Source organism: Chrysemys picta, chromosome 7 (assembly GCF_011386835.1).
Source record: "Chrysemys picta bellii isolate R12L10 chromosome 7, ASM1138683v2, whole genome shotgun sequence".
Lineage (NCBI taxonomy): Eukaryota > Metazoa > Chordata > Testudines > Emydidae > Chrysemys > Chrysemys picta.
This window is the reverse complement of record NC_088797.1, coordinates 66,874,173-66,892,633: the sequence shown is the minus strand read 5'-3', so window position 1 is coordinate 66,892,633 and position 18,461 is coordinate 66,874,173. Positions and strand designations below refer to the sequence as shown.

The window sequence follows — 18,461 nt, the reverse complement described above, 5'->3', positions numbered from 1 at the left end:
TGAGATGTTTAATGGGTTAACATAGTTATCTATATCATTTAAAAAAACCATTGTACTGAAATCAGAAATGCAATATGGATGGATTTTGAGCCATCATTCTGGCAAACCCTGGTGGGTATATTAGCCTATAACCCTACATACTTCACTGAAAATAGGCCGCAAATCCTGAGACTACATTTTCATATGGGTTAATGGGACTACTCAGAAGCTTAAAATTATACATGTGCTTCAGATCTTTGTAGGATCAGAGCTATGGTGACCATTCACCATGTACCATTCATGTCTTTGAAACAAGGTGCTAATGCATTATTCCTTATTAGTCAATGGGAATTTTCCCCTATTTAAATTTATCGCTTGGTTTTCAACGTGTTAAAGCACTCAAACAAGCCTGAGTAAATGGTACTGCTATTCTACCCATCTAACATAGTGTACTGGGTCTAGTGTGTATTCATTTCATTTGTTAAAGTGGGAGGGCCATCAAACTGACTCAAGTAATTAAAAATAATTAGAAGGCCTATCACAATCTGTTACATTCAGTGAAAGTTTGTGCTGTTTGTGTTCATGTACTCATACCTAAGAGTAACAAGTAACTAACTTCAGATCTCAAACACAAAACTGATGATATATGAAATGAGTTCCCTGGTGGATCTTCACTTTGTCGCAGTTTATAAAGCTTTCCTTGAGATTGCTGTCTTCGTTTTCCCTGTGCTATTGCATGGTGTAACCAATAATGGTGACAGCCCTGGTTTATTCTAACGATCGGGGCATAAAAGGTTGTTTCCTGTGCTCCTCAGGGGTTGCTATAATAACCGTGACATTGTTTGGAACTGCAATATTGGCATTTAAACAATCAATAAACTAGTCAATTCCAGTGACTAAATTGTTAGCCAGAGTTTGGTCTGAACATTTTAAATTAATATTCATTCCAGGGTATTCAGTAGGCCATGAGGGGCAACCTTATTGTCCATTACTTCATAACACAGAGGGATCACTATATATTGCTTTATAACAGAGGGAGACAGAAATCAGCTATAATATTTTAAATATTTTTAACAGATCAGTTAGGGATGACCTTAACATGTTCTTCTACTGTGAAAAGTGTTCCTATACAAATGGCATAGTGGGGTTTCCTCATTTATTATTTCTTCTTGACTCCATATCAGTTTTTCTCTGTTTGCAAGTAAATAGATGTGGGTTTTTCCCCCATAACAGTCTGCTCTGTAAACGCAACCTGGGATCTACAAGTTTGGCTGAGTTCTTTCTTGTTCCATGCATCATCACCAGTGATAAAGATCCTGCGAGCAAAAGGCTGCCCTCACTTACTCCTGTCCACTGTCCACAAATTATGTCTGTGTGTACGTCGGTGCAACCTTACTGCATAAGTGCAAATGAGGGCATAATTTGAAGATGATGGGGTTGCGCAGATTGTCCTATAATTGGAAGTTGTTTAAACAATTGTGTTGATGATGCCTGAACCAGAAAAGAATTCACTTCTCTGCCCCAGAGCTGTGTTGGCTGTGCAGGGCTGACAGAAGTATAAGGCATGTGTCACTCAAGTAAGCAGACATGACTTTGAACCTACCTAGGGATTAGGTTTGTCAAGTGGGAAAGTACCATTTTTACATACATATCTTTCAGACAAGAACCATAGTTTGGGTTCAGTCTTGTAAGGTCCTGATTCAGCAAAGCACTTATGCACATGCATGGGACTACTCATATGCTTCAAGTTAAGTGCATGTTTAAATGTTTTGCAGTATCAAAGCCAAGGTGCTCAGCATCTTGCAGGATTGAGTCCTTAAATATTTTTAATGTGAAAGCCCCATTCTGCTCTCAGTTACCTGAAAATTAATGGAGTTGTAGCAGAGCAACTGAAAGCAGAATATGTTTTTTTTTTAAACTGACGAGAAACCTTTTGGCCAAAACTGCTCCATAGTGAGTACCTCTGCACTATATTCTACATTTGCATTCCATGCAGTCTGTGTAAAGAATTAGCAGCAGGGAGCCACAGCTTAGTGAAAACATTTACTCTATGTATTAACAAAAAGAAAAATTTACTGTTTGCTGGCTTCAATAAATGTGCTACTTTGAACATAAGAACGACCATACTGAGTCAGACTCATGGTCTATCTAGTCCATCCTATCTTCTGACAGTGGACAGTATCAGAGGCTTCAGAGGGAATGAACAGAACAGACCAGGACAGTTTATTGAGTGATCCATCCCTTGTCGTTCAGTCCCAGCTTCTGACAGTCAGAGGTTTTGGGACCCAGAGCATGGGTTGCATACCTGACCATCTTGGCTAATAACCATTGATGGACCTATACTCCATTAAATGTTTTTATTCATCAATTCTTCACAGCCCATAGCTAAGTTTTGTTGAATATCCACCTCACTGGCATCATAATTTTGATGCACATAGGATGATATCCATTAGTGGAATGCAACAGCACCAAGACTGGATCCAGATATGAAAGTCATCATCAGCTAATGACTTTACTTAATAGTCATCTGAATGTGTGAGCTGCCTTCAAGACTGACTGGGATTACAGCACAAATTTAACCTCTCTCATTGAGATAAGCCGATAATTCTGAATACCATTTAGATGTGCTTCATCAGATTCTTCCTTCCATTCCCTCAGTTGCTCTTGTCAATGTAAAGTCACTATTAGTCAAGTTCTTGCACCATGGCTATTTCTGACTTCCAGAAGAACCCTCTGATGTAAACTAAAACAGCACAGAGGCTACTCCAATTTACACTAAGGATGGTGCTGGTGGCAGCTTGTCCAAGGACATAGGGGAGATGTTTGAGTCCTCCCCTGAGCTGCACCAAGCACAGCTCAGTCACAGGCTCAGATCCTGGACTATAGTATTAAAACATTTACACACACAAAAATCTATAAATCTACAAGAACAGCTTAAAACATTTGGGCCTGATTCTCATTTACACTAAGGTTCCTTACATTGCTGGGTAAAGGGATGTGCAAGAGGCTGAAAATTCCATTAGCTAAGACCCACCAACACTGCTCTGAAATGGCAGTGAGCTGGAAAAGCATTCTGGGTTTTGACATTCTCATTTTGCTACAGGAGCTTTAGAACGACTCCTGACAGTCCAAGAAAAACACTTTGGACCAGGGAATATTTTACTTATGCCAGCTATAAACTTTGGAAGCAAACCAAAAACTCTGGGTGTGGACAAATAGAATCCTTTTCAATATGCTTTTGCACCAGGGTTGTTGGAAGTGTTTCCCCACATCTAGGGGGATCTGATTCTGCTCTCACACCAGTGTCAATCAGGAGTTACTGCATTAAAGTCATCAGAGTCAGAGTGATGTAAGTATAACCAATGAGAGAGGATACTCAGACCTTTAGCCTCCAGACCTTATTGTGTTTGAGTTGTGGTTTGTTTCCCACATTCCCTCCATTTATACCCTCATTCTCCAGTTGTGGACACATTATCCTGAATATAATCACTTTATTCTTTTTCAGGTTGACCACTGTTTGCTTCTTAACTGGTTGTATTTTACAATTCACAACTATTCTTTTTACTCCTCGTACTAGAACATAAAGATTTGCTGTGCTAGAGCAGTGCAGATTTGAATACCAAAGTTAAGCCATCAGTATCCCGAACAGGTCCCTTCGCACCAAAATGAGAGTGGCAGAAAGATACATTCTTCCATGCTTCTCATTAGGTTAGAACCTCCCTCATCCCCCCAAGTCTGCCTTTTCTCTTAGTTTTTAATTACTAGTTCACCATACAGTAGAGTGTACTGAACTCTGAAATAAATCCACCATCAAATCACCAAATGCATGATGGGGGAAATTTAGCCCTCAGTTAAATCCAGAGTAACTCCAATCAATAGAGTGCTACAGGTTTATACCAACATATCTGAGCCCAGAATTTGATCATATATGTCTGCATTATACTGTCTGGGCTTGTCTATCCTTAAAATGCTACAGCAGCATAGCTGTAGCACTTCAGTGTAAGCACTGTTTATGCCCATTGGAGAGGTTCTCTCGTTGGCACAGGTAATCCACATCTGTGAGTGGCAGTAGCTAGGTTGAGGGAAGAATTCTTCCATCGACCTAGCACTTTTTACATGGGGACTTAGGTCAGCTTAACTATGCCGCTCAGGGGTGTGGCATAGTTTACACTGTTCACATCTTTGACCAATGTAGTCAAACCGACCTAATTTTCTGGTGTAGACCAGGCCTCTGCCTGTGAACTGCAAGCTCCTGGTGGCAAGGATCATGTCTCCCTCTGTCTATACAGCACTGACCACACTCCATGCAAGATAAATAATAAATATAATAATGAATTACTAATGTCATCCTGCTTCACTGTGCATGAATGATATTGACAGGAAAGTACATTTTTCTTGGTTTAGAATTCAGTTTATGATTTATGCTTCTTTTTGCTTTATCTCCCCCTTCCCTTATTGTTTTTTCCCCCCCAGACACGGAGTGAAGCAGCGATGACAGTTTTAAGTGGTCATGTGGTCGTTTGCATATTCGGGGATGCTAAGTCTGCATTGATTGGAGTAAGAAATCTAGTGATGCCATTACGAGCCAGCAACTTTCACTACCATGAACTCAAGCACATTGTGTTTGTGGGTTCACTTGAATATCTGAAAAGGGAATGGGAGACACTACATAACTTCCCCAAGGTTTCAATCTTGCCTGTAAGTCCAAAGCCACGATATTGATACTTTTTTTTTTTTACTTAGACACCAACTGGACAGATTCGTATTGACTTTGATCAGAGGCTTTTACTTTTGTCTGTTTATAGGCCTCAGGACTTAGCCCTTCCCCTTTACTATATCTATGAAAACTGAGCCCTGAGAGACCTTATTAGAAGAAATTTGCAGCACTGTTCAGTCCCTTGTCAAGGATGAATTTCAGCTGCTATCAAATGTATTAGCTGCGTTATCTATTGAACATTCACTCTAGTGCCCTGCGTGTAGCCAGTTCTGATGTTGTGATTTTTCTGACAGAATGACAGTACTTACTTATGACATTATTTATGCCTGGAAAACCTTTGAAAACAATTTTTATTATTTGTCTATCTATAACTGTAAAGGCTTGATACATGCTGGCCTGCTAGCTCTCTTGTACAAAAGAGAATGATCACAGCATTTTCATTAAGAGCCCTTCCTTTTAAAAAGGGTTCACAGTTTGGTAGTAAGCATGTACTAAATACAGTGCGTGAAAACCTGGTCCCTTTAATAATAATGGTAAAACACCCATTGACTTCAGTGGGGTCAAGATTCATCCTCTGAGTCCAAAATTCAAAGGGCCTGATTCTCCACTCTCTCATATCATCATTCACACTTGTGCAGTGAGTGCAGAATGCTACCTCCAGTGTAAGTGAATGATTAATTCCAGTTCAGTATGGTTTTACACCCACTGTGTAAATGACTTCACAAAGCACAAGCAATGGAGACTCAGGCCTTTGGTTTGATAGCCGAAGTGATGCTCTATGCTTTACAAAAGTTCAGTAAAGCAAGCTTGGCTGTTGTATTGTTTCAGCTTTTGGAATTCTTTAATATTTACTTACCAGAATAAAAAAGTAGAATAGAAGTTTACCATTTCTTAGAATTTTTTTTTTATTAACAAAAATGCAAAGCCCAGAAGCTCTCAGAGACCAGTGATACATTTAGCCTAATGTGGGTATGGATGACAGCATTTATTGAATGGAAAGGCAGCTTTGCCCAATATATGCTGCAATTCACGGTTACTCCAATTTAAGATTTGTTGTTAATCTTTGTTTCTGTTCTGCAATTGCTGTACAGCGACATGGCATAGTTCTGTATTTAGTGCCTCACAAATGGCTTCAAGATCAAATTTTCCCTGTGAAAGATTTTTTTCCCCATAACTGCCAGCCCTGCAAATTCAGCCTGACATCTGAAAGTCAAGCCTCTTACCAGTAATAAAGATTCAGCAATCAGAACTTAGATGATAATATTCTTGATGATGTGTGAGAGAGCAGAATCCAGCTGTTACTACAGACCTATCCAATGTGAAATGTTATTTTTGTTAACAAAATAAGGAGATATTGTAAGGTTTGGATCCTTAGATCAAAAGACTGAAATTTGGCTCCCTTGTACATATGCTTTATGATTCGGTTTTGAATTACGTGATTACACACTACTTTTTTTTCTATGTGACCACTGCCTCATTTAGTATGAAGGATGGACGCACATTGGGCAGAGTTAACGTTGCATGAAAACTTTAAATCAGGCATTTCCTAACTTTTGAGTGCCTGACTTTGCAACGTAAATAATGTTCTTCCAATGTATGTGTGGGAAGGGAGGGAAGATATGTGGTATGAATAAAGGACTGCAGCAGTAGGCCCATGTTCTTGTGTGAAAGCTCAGATAGTCAGCCTTGTGCCTGAAACTAGTACAGACACAAACATTGAATTAGTTTTCCTTTACAAGCTTCCTGGAGTTGTGCACTGGGCTGTGACTTGGGCTCTGCAAACTAGGGCACCATGCTTTTCACCAGGCTTAAAATTCAGTCATCTTGTTTCTCCTAGAAGACGCTGTGGCTATGATCTGCAGCAGGTTGCTGCTGATCTGCCTTGGAGAACCACCTCCCTTTGGGGGGTGTTGGTGAGGGATTTGGGGGGAGATTTTCAAGGGCACAAACAGGAGTTGGGTGCCTAAATCTTATTGATTGTGAATGAAGTTGGGGCTCCTAACTGCCCTTTGTGCCATTCAAAATCTTCTTCTTGAAAATGCTCCATGGAGATCAGCAGATATCATCCTTCCTGACTGTTCTGCATGAATGACCATGAGGTGAAGGGTTGGGGTCTTGTCACTCAGTGTTTAAGGAAGTTGGGGCTGGGCTCTGGGGACCCAGGGACACAACTCAGACAAAGGGAATGTTTAGTGTCTCCATCAGCATTAGGGTCTGTGGGTACCAATCTGTGGAAGCTGACTGAGCTGTGCCTGGCACACATATAAACCCACTTTTTATTGCACAGGGCTCTGAGTACTGCCCCTGGTACCTAGACATAGTACCTTTTGCCTTAAATAGTCCATATCTTAAGTTTCAGAGTAAGTATTGTCTTATGTATAAAATGTAGCAGGTTAAGTGTTGTATCTTGGTTGCCTTAGTTATGAAAACAAAAAACAAAAAAAACAACCCACTAACTACCACAACATTTCATTTTAAATACTGCATTCTCTGATAGGTAATTGTAGCTCCAGGAAATATTATATGAATTGTGCACATTAACTTAACATCCTGTTTCTGTTTCAAAGGGTTTAATCACATAACTTTAAATATCAGTGTGTTTTGTTGGAAGAAGCACCAAAAACATGTATTGGAAAGGATTAACCTTTCTTGTGTATTGCTCCAGGTAGTACACATTTTAGAAAAATAGCTTCATCTTGATTGCAGTTAGAATGTGTAGGACACACAAAGCTTTCCTGTTTAAATTGTTATTTTTTTTTGCCCGAGACCTGTATGACCTGATATTAGATAAACAGACATTTAGAACACACCCCTTGTTATATTCAGAAAGCCAGAGGTTGCCACATGATAGTGACTTAAATCAAGACAATTTCAAGTCACAGATGAGATGTAGAATGCTGGCATTATTCCTATTTCTTGTTTGTTAGTAATAGCTTGACTGAGTATTGAGACTGAACCTAAAATGCTGCCATCAGCACCAACTACCCTTTAGATTAGCACACATCTCCTATTCCCTGGCACATAGTTAGACCAGCTTAATGTCAGAGCATAAAGAAGATACTTGTTAAATAATTTCCCAAAGCTCCTTCTCAATCTTTAATTTGTTTTTCTTTTTTCCCCTCTCTCTCTCCCCCCACCCTCTTTTTTTTCACTATGCCGAAGGGTACACCATTAAGTCGGGCTGATTTAAGGGCTGTCAACATCAACCTCTGCGACATGTGCGTTATCCTGTCAGCCAATCAGAATAATATTGATGATGCTTCGCTGCAGGACAAGGAATGCATCTTGGCGTCACTCAACATCAAATCTATGCAGTTTGATGACAGCATTGGGGTCTTGCAGGCTAATTCCCAAGGTAAGGACTGCCCTATAATACTTCTCTGCCATGCCTACAGGGGACAGGACCTGGCAGGAAGAATATCCCTCACTCAGTAATTCAAAGAACCTTACATCAGCTTGCTTGACAGTTAAACCTGCTGATTGGTATGATGGCTTTTAAAGGGACAGTCACATAGTTTCCCTGCTGTATCACAAAGGAAATCTGGAGCAGTGGGGAATGAATGAACCAAGATTTTAATTTTTAAATGTGTTGATCTTTCCTTTTTTCTTTTTTTCCCTTTCATCACTGATTGCTAAATCCACACGATTCTGTGCTTTCTAGTTCCACCAAATAAAGTTGCATTGTTACACATGACATGGCCAGAGATGACTTATCTTCACTCTGGATGCAAAGTGGCATGATGGCAAATGCTGGCTGACAGGATTGTTTGCTGTGTACACCAGACGGCAGCCAAAAAATAGCCAAATGCCACACGGCAAAAAAGAAAAGGAAAAAAAAGACAATTTAAACAGAGGTTTCTTTACATTTTCTGTGCTTTCTTGCTCAAAAAGTCCCCCAGAATGAACTCAAAACTGATTTCTGCCCTTGGATTGGCAAGCACAGCTCCCATAAAGGCATGGAACAAATCCTACAGTCTTCACTGAAGTCCATGGGCCTGATTCATAAGTACTCCAAGGCCATTTTACACCAACTATGCTGGTAAGCAGGCCTAAGACACCTATCTAATACCCTCAGTGTAGATCCAGCCATCTTTAGTCCCTGCAGAAGTGCAGGCAAGAGTGGCCTCTGTTAAACCTTTTAAAATGATGCAGTGAGTTATCCTGTAAGCACCAAACTTACCCTCGAGGTACACAAGAACTGAGATTAAGACTCATCCGTGCATAGAGAGCATGGCTGGAAGGAAGGCCTCTTGTGACCTCTCCTTGCTGCTCTGTACAGTTTAGCACAAAATCTGTACTTGGGCTGAACTGTCACTGAAGTTAATGCAGTTAAGCCTGAACAAGGAATGCGGGATTAGGCCCCGTAGGAGTGCCCCTCAAGAGCCTAATGACAGAATGAAAACCTAAAGCACATTGGTAAATTGATAGATTTAGAACCATGTTCTCAAATGGTGGGATTGTGAATGCTGGCACAAGAACCACTTGCTCACCTCAAATGTCATCAGCAGCAGTGGAGGAAGGAGTTCTGAATCAGAACCAAATCTTTGTAACTCCTTGTACATGGGCTAGCAAATATACCTTGTGTGAAAAAGTAATTACACTGTGGAACTCATTGCCACAGGATATCACAGAAGCCAAGAATTTAGCAAGATTCAGAGGGATTGGATATTTATATGGGTCACAAGCGGGGGAGATGAAATTTCATGCTCCAGAGTTTAAGCTAATCTCTAACTATTAGGCATCAGGATAAGACCTCCCTAGTGGGGCTGCCTGCTGTGGGGTTTCTTACACCTTTGTCCAAAACATCTGCTGCTGGCTGGGATATTGGACTAGCAGGACCACGGGTGTGATCTGGTATGGCAGTTCCTTCCAGAAGGTGTGCAAATAGTAATGGAGGGGACCAGTGTTTGTTTTGATGTATTTGTTTGTTTTTTAATGGTCATAAAGCAGATCATTTTCCCCCCATGATCTGGCCTCCTTCCATAGGCTGGTGCAGAAGGGAACAGTTTGGTTATAATACATGGCCCTCCCCAACAATGTGCTGATCAGGAGCAAGCAGGGGAAATTTCTTCCCAGCCTTGTGCGCAAGACTGGGGGGTTCACAATCTGGGACTTAAAGTGTAGACTCAGTGGAAGCTTATCATAGCTCTCAGCTGGCACACACCTTTGTTTGCTGTGTGCATGAATCAGTCAGCATTCCCATCAAATGTTCCCTGGATCACGTAGCTCCTGAGCGGCAACATCCAAAGGAACAGAAAGTATCTGATCAGTCTGGTGCAGTCACAGACACATAACGTCACATGACACCAAGACAGGAAAAGGATATCCAGAGGGAAGAATCTGGGCAAGAGGGACCAGGCAAACTAGGAAAAACAATGTTCACCGGAGGCAAATCAACTGAGGATAGCTGCAGAGGAGAAATCAAACTAACACACAGCCATAGCTTTTCGAATTTCCATCACTGCAAGCACAATCAACTTCCAATCAGTTAGAAACATCACAGTAACTCACTGGCCACTCACAGTGCCAGCTGTCCAGAAATAACCCATGCCACCCAGTGAAAACAGTAGAAAAGTGGCACAGTGACATGGAAGAAAGAACTATGCCCTGCCAAAGAGTTGGTTGCAGGCAGTAGAAGACAACAAAGGTCCCAGGACCCCAAATATCACTGTTAACCAGCTTTTATCATTCTACAGCCCTTTAAACTCATCCCTGAATCCATCATTACCAACATCTGAGCCTGACGCTGCAGTGGTAGCATTACTTCTCAGCAGCTGGGGCTGTCAGGGAAGGCTTGCTTTCCTATCTCACTGAATGTTTTTTTTTTCATTTGTGGCTCATATAGATTATTTGAACATGTGGAAGCTCCATTTTTAAAATCAGGCCTCCTTTCTGATTGCACCCACAATCTAAATAGTTGTGTTTCATGCACATCAACTTAGCTCCATGTTGCTATGCTTATTGTGCTTATGTGTATATTATTACATAAGCTAAGCAAGCTCACATCCTTATCCTTCTCTAATCATGCTTGGGTTTGTTTTATTTTTATTTTAAATTCTATCTCCCTCCCTGCAGTAAGAGACCCCCTCCATTTTGGCTAGCCCTATTTAGGATGACTAAAGAGCAGAAGCCTCCCCATTGTGTTCCAGCATTGAGGTTAGCAACAATCCCAGTCCTTGTATTCTTTGCATGGAAAGACTCTGCCAGTGTAGAGAGGAATTTTCCCTCCCAGCAGGAACCACAAAAGCCCCAAATAAGGGGATACAAAGTTGGCTTTTTCAGAAGAGAACTTCAGCCACAAGTGCCATGACCACGAGTCAGAAATGGTGGAGTGGAGTCATAGTCTAACCCTTCTTGGCACCATTCAGTGGAGGAGAAGTGGATTATGCTGTCTTTTATAAAAGGCTTGGGGGAGTTCCCACTGCAGCACACACTCCCAGTGCCCCTGGACACATTCTTCAGGCAAAGATCCATGTGCATTTTAAACACGTGGCAGGTTTATAAAGCTTTTCCATGGAAGCAGACTTTTCTATGCATGCTGACTGCAGAATTTGGCCAATGACTTATTCCTCTGGCAACATATTTTAGGAAGGGTGAGAGGGGGTATTTTAAAAGCAAACTACTGGGTTGGAAAACAGTTACCATCTCAGTGGGTTGCACCATTTACGTATCTACAACTTCTGAATTGGTTACATTGCTTTCAACACAGGAGGTTTTCTTGAAAGATCTTGAATACTATGGCTAGGTTGTCAGACACAATTAGATCAAAAGGTGGCATAAACTTTGCAGGGAATTGTATCCAATGTGACATTTTGTCATGAGATGCAGTTTTAATGTAGAGTAGGCACAACTACGGTGACAATTATATAAAGCAGGTGATCCAGCTTCTGCTGGTCAGCAAACAGTATAACAGAACCACTTTGCAGCTCCTTGTTGGCAACGAAGTGCCTTTATTTACAGTGAGTTGTCACTAGTTTTGCTTAAACATTCGTGTATTATTTAACACACTCATTTATCCAGGAAAACATTTCAATTCACATCAGCCTGTACAACCCCTCACCGTTGCCAAACTGGGCTTTTCTAGTTCTGAATATATGGTGTTTGAATTCATACCCAAATAAAGATTACCTTTGATACGGTATTGAAGAGGGAAGAAATAGCTGCATATGGATTAGGCGTCCCAATTTTTGACCAGGGAATTTACTTATTAGTTTTTGTAATGTTGTTTAAATAGCATCTGGGGTGTTGCCATGTAATCAGTACAATTCTGTGGTTAATGTTAAGTGCAATCTCACATGCAAAGCAGATGTATAATTTATGCTTGTCCCATCTAAAAAGAAAACAATATAGCAATAATTTCATTGATAGGTTTTTCTATGAGCAAGGAATGCCACCTGTTTGTTCATGTGAGGTTTTCCCACCACCTCTGACCCCTAGCTCTCCCCCTTCACACAACGACCTTTTCTTTTTAAGTTCTTGGCCTCCCAGAGATTTATTGGAGCAAATATGCTCTGTCTAGGGTGAAGGAGCTTTTGTGACCCAGAAAGAGAACTGAATGTGGTATGCGTGTATCTATCATGTCTTCAGTACATTATTTAAGATATATTTGTATGCAAATACTGCTCAAGTTTAGTGCGGTGTGAATGCTGAGGTACCCACTGCCATTGCAAGTAATCTTTTTTCTGACAGCAGTTGTCACTAAAATAAATGTTCATGAGTGGACTTTCGATTTTTTTTTAATTGACAAAGCTTACAGTTAAATGTTCCCAGGCTTTGAACTTAACCAGGAAGTCTTTAAACAGCGTGATTAAAAAATCAGCTTAAAAAGGGGCAGAGGATATTTAATAATTGTTTGTGCATGTAACGTGTAAATAAATGTAAAGACATACTCTATAATCTCAATATTATATATGTGATGGTCGTTGGCCCTCAAATTCAGATCTGGACTCAGGCACAAACTTCCCAAAACTTCTGGGTATTTTGGATCCAGAGTTATATTTGGGCTTAACTTTTGTAGCACCATCAATAAGTAAGGTTGCCCAACTCTTCTCATTACAAAGACCCTGTTCTGAGCTGCTTATAACTTTGCCAAGCTTTAATCATTTGGGCAGGAGTCACCTGTGCCAGGTGTCTGCCTGAGGCTGAACTGCTTTGGAAAGTTTCAGCGAAAACTATTTAACTGCTTCTGAGAACAAGGTGAGGGGGAAAAATATGCTGATGACATTTTCTTTGAGCTCTAGCACCTTCATGTTTTGAAGCAAGAATATAAAAATTGGTAGGGCATGGATGTGTGCGGATCTTGTGAAAATCTGCCCAAATTTGACCAAGTTATAAGCCTTTTAGAAATGTCAGTTTACAAACGCTCAGTAGACTTCTTAGCATTTAGCAGCTAAAATATCCAAAGATTCCATCCTCACTGAGCATGCTGCATCCCCTCACAGTCCCTACATGTGCTACACTCACTGAAGATTCCATCCTCACTGCCAGACTGCATATGTGCTATCCCCACAGAGCGACTGTGCATGCTCAATTCCCTTCACCTCTCCTACGTGTGACAGCACTGCATATGCACCATACCCACTCATTGACTGAGCACCCTTCAACTCAGGGCTAGAGGGGCAAAGCCAGGCTTTCCCTGTAATCACTGCTTCTGGTTGTTTGGACAGGGGGCGCTGGGAGCCTGTTTCTCCTGTGGTCTCAATTTCTGGGTGCACCCCCACAAAGAAGCCTATGAAACAGGTATTGCAGAGCCAGCTACGATAGCCCTGTGCCAGCCAGGGATTCCCCCACAGTGAGACAACTCCTCAACTAGCTACCATTTAAGCCAAAATTACAGTCACTCTTCAAAGCTGAGGTGCATTCAACTAAACCAAAGGCAGACCACATAAGACCTGTCTTTTTATAAATGGGGCTTCAGCTACGAAGGGATTATATGTTTAATATACATTTTATCTGAAGCCTCATATATCCAATAAAGCTCTATGTGACCTGTTTGGTTTAGCTCGATGGCATTCTAATGGATGCTACAATTTGTATTGCAAAGGTTCAAGTTATTCCTATGGATACTTGCACACTTATTTAGTGTCATTTTTCCATAGCAGCTTATCTAGGAGTGTGGTGGTTCTCCAGCATTTAAAGTCTTCAAGCTAGATCTTTGTTTTTGGGGGGAGAAAGGGGAGTTATAAAGCGATGGTTTCAGCAGATGAAGGCCTGCTCAGGTAATTGAAGATTCCATTCTTCCCCTGATTCAGTGCTTAATTTGTGCCATGGCTTGCCAAACCTGAGCCCTAGCACCTCTAGGCTTGGCAGTTCATAGCCATGGCACCTCTAGGCTTGCTGCATCAATTATGAATGTAAAAAAAAATTGTTTGAACCACAGCACCTAATTCTTTGAGCTCCAGCACCTCTTTTATTACAAATGAAGCACTGCTCTGATTTGCCTGACTGGTTCTGGTCTGCTTCCTTAAAGAGTCTGACCACATGCCATTGGGCTTCCCCTGTGGTTTGAGTTCCTAGTGTGCTTATATCAGTGTTCTTTTGCCCAGTTCTCATGCTGCAAATGCTGGGGTAATGTGGCCCACTTGTGTATATTGGTTTTTATTGCAGGACCATCCTCAAGAACCAAGGATATTTGTGAGCTTCCTAGGACTTCCCCTTAACTAGAAGCAGACTAAAATTCATCATTCCCATGAAGGGTTTGGTCCATCTCAGAGATGGTCTTTTGAACTCTGGGGTGGAGAAGAGGAGGGTCAGATAATGGAGGAGGTTCCTGGGGCATCATCTCCCCTAATTGCTTCTTCCTCCTTTCCTCTCTGTGTAACAACTGTGAAAGTGCAATTGACTGCTGCTGTATATTGGCCCATCACTTTGATATTTTGGGCTGCTGCGTATTTATCCTCCTACTTATCTTCCTGTGACATTGAGTGCTCTAAATCTGGTTTTATCAGATTGCATGCTTCTTTTGAGCAACTGAAAGATTGTCCTTTGCTTTTCCTTGTACCCAGTACAGCATTTTAAATGGCCATTTCCTCAGTGAGGAGAATAAGTGATCGCCAAGCCCTGTTTGTAGATTTGTTTCCTAGGTTATTTCACAAAGCTAATATTGTGCTACACCAGATCCTAAATCCTGAACATGCTATTGGATTTACAGCTAATCCAGTCTACATCATTGCCAGTTTTCCTCTAAGCCTCACATTATGCCAGAGGAGGCTACACTGCATTGTCTGACTGTCAAAGATGCCTTCCCCTACTATTTGAATATCCTTTTAAAAAATCACCATGGCTGTTTCTGGTCCTTTAGGAAAAGCCCAAGGGAATAGTGATCTCTGGTTATCCACATGTTAATCCAAATGGCCCAGAAATTTTCCAGATGGTCCAAAACCTATATGCAAACCTGTTATAAATGAGCCCAAATGCCAAGGCCAGGAGGGCTTAAAGTATATCCCACTAGAGAAGCAGCTGCTTCTATGGCTTCCCTTCAAAATGTCTCAATTGCTAAAATGAATAAAGCTGTGAGTTCACATTTAGAAAGCATTATTCTCTCAGCACACAGACTCATCCTGTGCCTGATTTGGGACAGCAGTGACCCAGTCATTATCTGACTAACTCCTCCTGCTGACTGCTTGTTAGGCTCCATAAATGGAGCCGTGCAGAGGTACTTCCATGATGGAGAAAGAAGGTCCTCATGTGTATTGCTTTCGCAGATCCCTGCTGACTCTCACTCCATCCCCTTTTATTCAGTGTCTTTATTTTATAGATAAATATTTTGTAGAAAGGACCATGAAAAATTCGATCCATGATGAATGTGCATGCACCCCAAACAGTCATACTGCTTCCAAACCTCCAGGGTGTATGACTCTTAAAGTGTGGAACTGCACTGGCAATGTATTGCAATAACTCCAGTCACCCTTGTTTCTCCTCCCTCTGTTCCCCACTCTTCCTCCCTCCCCCCAGGAATATTTATCGAGTGCTCCCACACAGCATTTCACTTTCACAATATTTTCCTTTTGAAATTTCATGTGGTGGGAATTTCACTTGTTGTTTTACCCACCAGACAAACCAAGCTGAACACAGAATATTTGTCTTCAGTTGTAACTAAAACTGTTATTTGGCTTCCTTCCCAAAAACCAGGAAGACAATTATACTTAACTGTTTAGAGATTTATAAATGCTGTACTAGAGTAGCCTCTGGGTAGTAACTTTAGATACTTGGCCCAATAATTTTCTTTTATTGGTTAGTGATTTAGGTCTTATTTTGACTCCTATATAATAAGAGCAGCACATTTCATTAAAACCGCTTACTAAACAATAAAGAAAAGCCAGCTTATGGCTCCAAGCAGGTCTAAAGTACTGAAAGGAAGGCTATACAATAGCATTTCTTCCATGGATATTACAAGACAGATAACTGTAGCAGTGCAGATGTATTTCAGCATAGCAATCATAGCAGCTGTTTTCTGAATGACTTCAACTTATGAGAATTTTCCCTAGGAACAGTATTTCACCACATGAGAGATCTTTGTAAGGCCTCCATTTACAATCCTGGTAATGGATCCTCAAACAAAAAAGAATCAAGGAAAAAAATAAAGTAAAGAGGAGGGACCACCTGAGTAATATGTTTCTCATTCATCATGGAAATGATGGGGGGGGGAATCATACAAAATCAAGTAAATATATTCAAAAAATGTACACGTGCTTTACAATGTAGCAGATTACACAGGTTAAAATAACTTTGAATTGGAAAAGCTTAAGGTTTTGATCTAGTTCTTTTTGAAGTTAGTGGTGTTTTCACCATCAATTTCCATGGAAGCAGGAGCAGGATCTGATTGAGAGGACAGAAATACACCTTGGAGTTGTTTGTTAGTCACTGAGTTAGATTTCACTAGATTTGTTTCACAATGACTAGATAAAGTAGTTGTAAAATTACTGCCCCCTTTTGGGGCCCAATCTTGCACCCTGTATGCAGGAAAACTCCCATTAAAACTAACATCAGGTTTAAGTTATATCCCATTAGTAATTAGGGTTTTCTTTTTTCTACTACACGTCAATGATTGTTGATCTTTTTTTATCCCAGAATTGTTAAATGAAAATCATCTACAGTATTACCAGTATTAGAAGTGAGAAAATGTCTTTACTTATCCCTTCAACATTGTCTAAAAATACTTGGTCAGTAAAGGTTCTCTATCAGTTCCAAGCATTGCAATGGTGAATATGTAACACTTGCATGCAATGTTGAATTGCAATATGTTGGATATGTTTCTGAGAAGTTCAAAAAACAAATAGTTGGAAATTAATTTGCATCATCAATATTTATAGAAGATGCTTTTTTGCTGCATGTTGAATATTGCTACTTTCTTGTCTTGTGTCTTAGTTTAATATTGTGAAGTACAGAATAGCCAAACATATAAAACAAACACAAGACATCCTTCAGAACCCATAACACTGATAATCAGCATATCAGGTTTGCCATGGGAACTTTGTATATAACAACCAAATTCCATTCCCTACACAAACCAAGGGGGACCTGTGCAACTAATCGGGGAATGGAGTTTCCCCCTTAACCAATAGCCAGTGTATACAGCAGCTGAATTTTATGGATCTTGATTGTTCACATATCCACCAGCCATGTTCACTCACCAGCATAGACTCATAGACTTTAAGGTCAGAAGGGACCATTATGATCATCTGGTCTGACCCCCTGCATGCCGCAGGCCATAAAACCGTCCCTACCCCTTCCCTGGACTCTGCTGTTGAAGTCCCCAATCCTGTTTTTAGTGACTTCAATCGGCAGAGACCCTCCTGCTAGTGATCCCTGCCCCATGCTGCGGAGGAAGGCGAAAAACCTCCAGAGGCTCAGCCAATCTGCCCTGGAGGAAAATTCCTTCCCGACCCCAAATATGGCGATCAGTAAGACCCCGAGCATATAGGCAAGAGTCTCCAGCCTGACCCCTGTTAGCCATTATACTATTTACCTACCATTGCTTGGTTTTCCTTGACTACTATGTTTTACCATTAAACCATTCCCTCCATAAACTTATCTAACTTAATCTTAAAACCAGACAGGTCCGTCGCCCCCACCGTTTCCCTCGGAAGGCCGTTCCAATATTTCACCCCTCTGACGGTCATGCCCCAAAGACAGACATATCCACCCTATGGTGCTCTGCAGAGAGCAACTATGAAGCAGAGCGAGTGCTTAAGAGCATGCAAGAATGTGGATTAACTCTAGATAGCCTCTCTGTGATTTCCACATACAGTCAAAGGTGAAAGGTTAAAAAAAAACCTGAGAACATGACATCTGATCAGCCCTGAGAATCTATTTTTAAATACCGGGGTTTCAATGTTAATAAAGCAATTTATTACTCAATTCCAAAGATGAGAAAAAGTCACTTCTGGCCAGTTTTTAAAATAATTCTGTAGTTTTTGCGAGGGATTGCTGGATGCAGCTGGTTCTTATAATGTCTGTTGAGTAGACTCTGCAGTCATAAACGTGATGAAGTTAGTGTGAAAGTTCATGATATAAAAAGATCAATGATGTTTATTGTGCAGAAGTACCGTAAACCACTGGCTACAAATCTGATCCATCCTAAACCTAGAATTGACCTTTACTTTAGGGTGAGGGAAATGGTTACTCTTAGAAGGGTGTGTGATTTCCTACTGGGAAAAGTTATTTTAATTTCCAAGAGTTTAGATATCTATCATCCTTTCCTAAGTCTAATAACTATAGACATGTGGATAAAGGGTGTGTATAAATGAATGTCTCTTTTGGATGG

The 18,461-nt window shown here is 40.8% G+C and overlaps 1 protein-coding gene across 35 annotated transcripts in view; it reads left to right on the top strand.

Annotated features, from left to right (window-relative positions):
* The window catches only part of KCNMA1 (potassium calcium-activated channel subfamily M alpha 1), an 873,581-nt gene that overhangs the window by 788,102 nt on the left and 67,018 nt on the right, over positions 1–18,461 (top strand). For all 35 annotated transcript variants that reach the window (XM_065551703.1, XM_065551701.1, XM_065551699.1 and 32 more), the window contains 2 exons: positions 4,453–4,677; positions 7,859–8,051. In XM_065551703.1, coding sequence (XP_065407775.1) covers positions 4,453–4,677; positions 7,859–8,051 — 418 coding nt within the window. The remainder of the gene's footprint in view (positions 1–4,452; positions 4,678–7,858; positions 8,052–18,461) is intronic.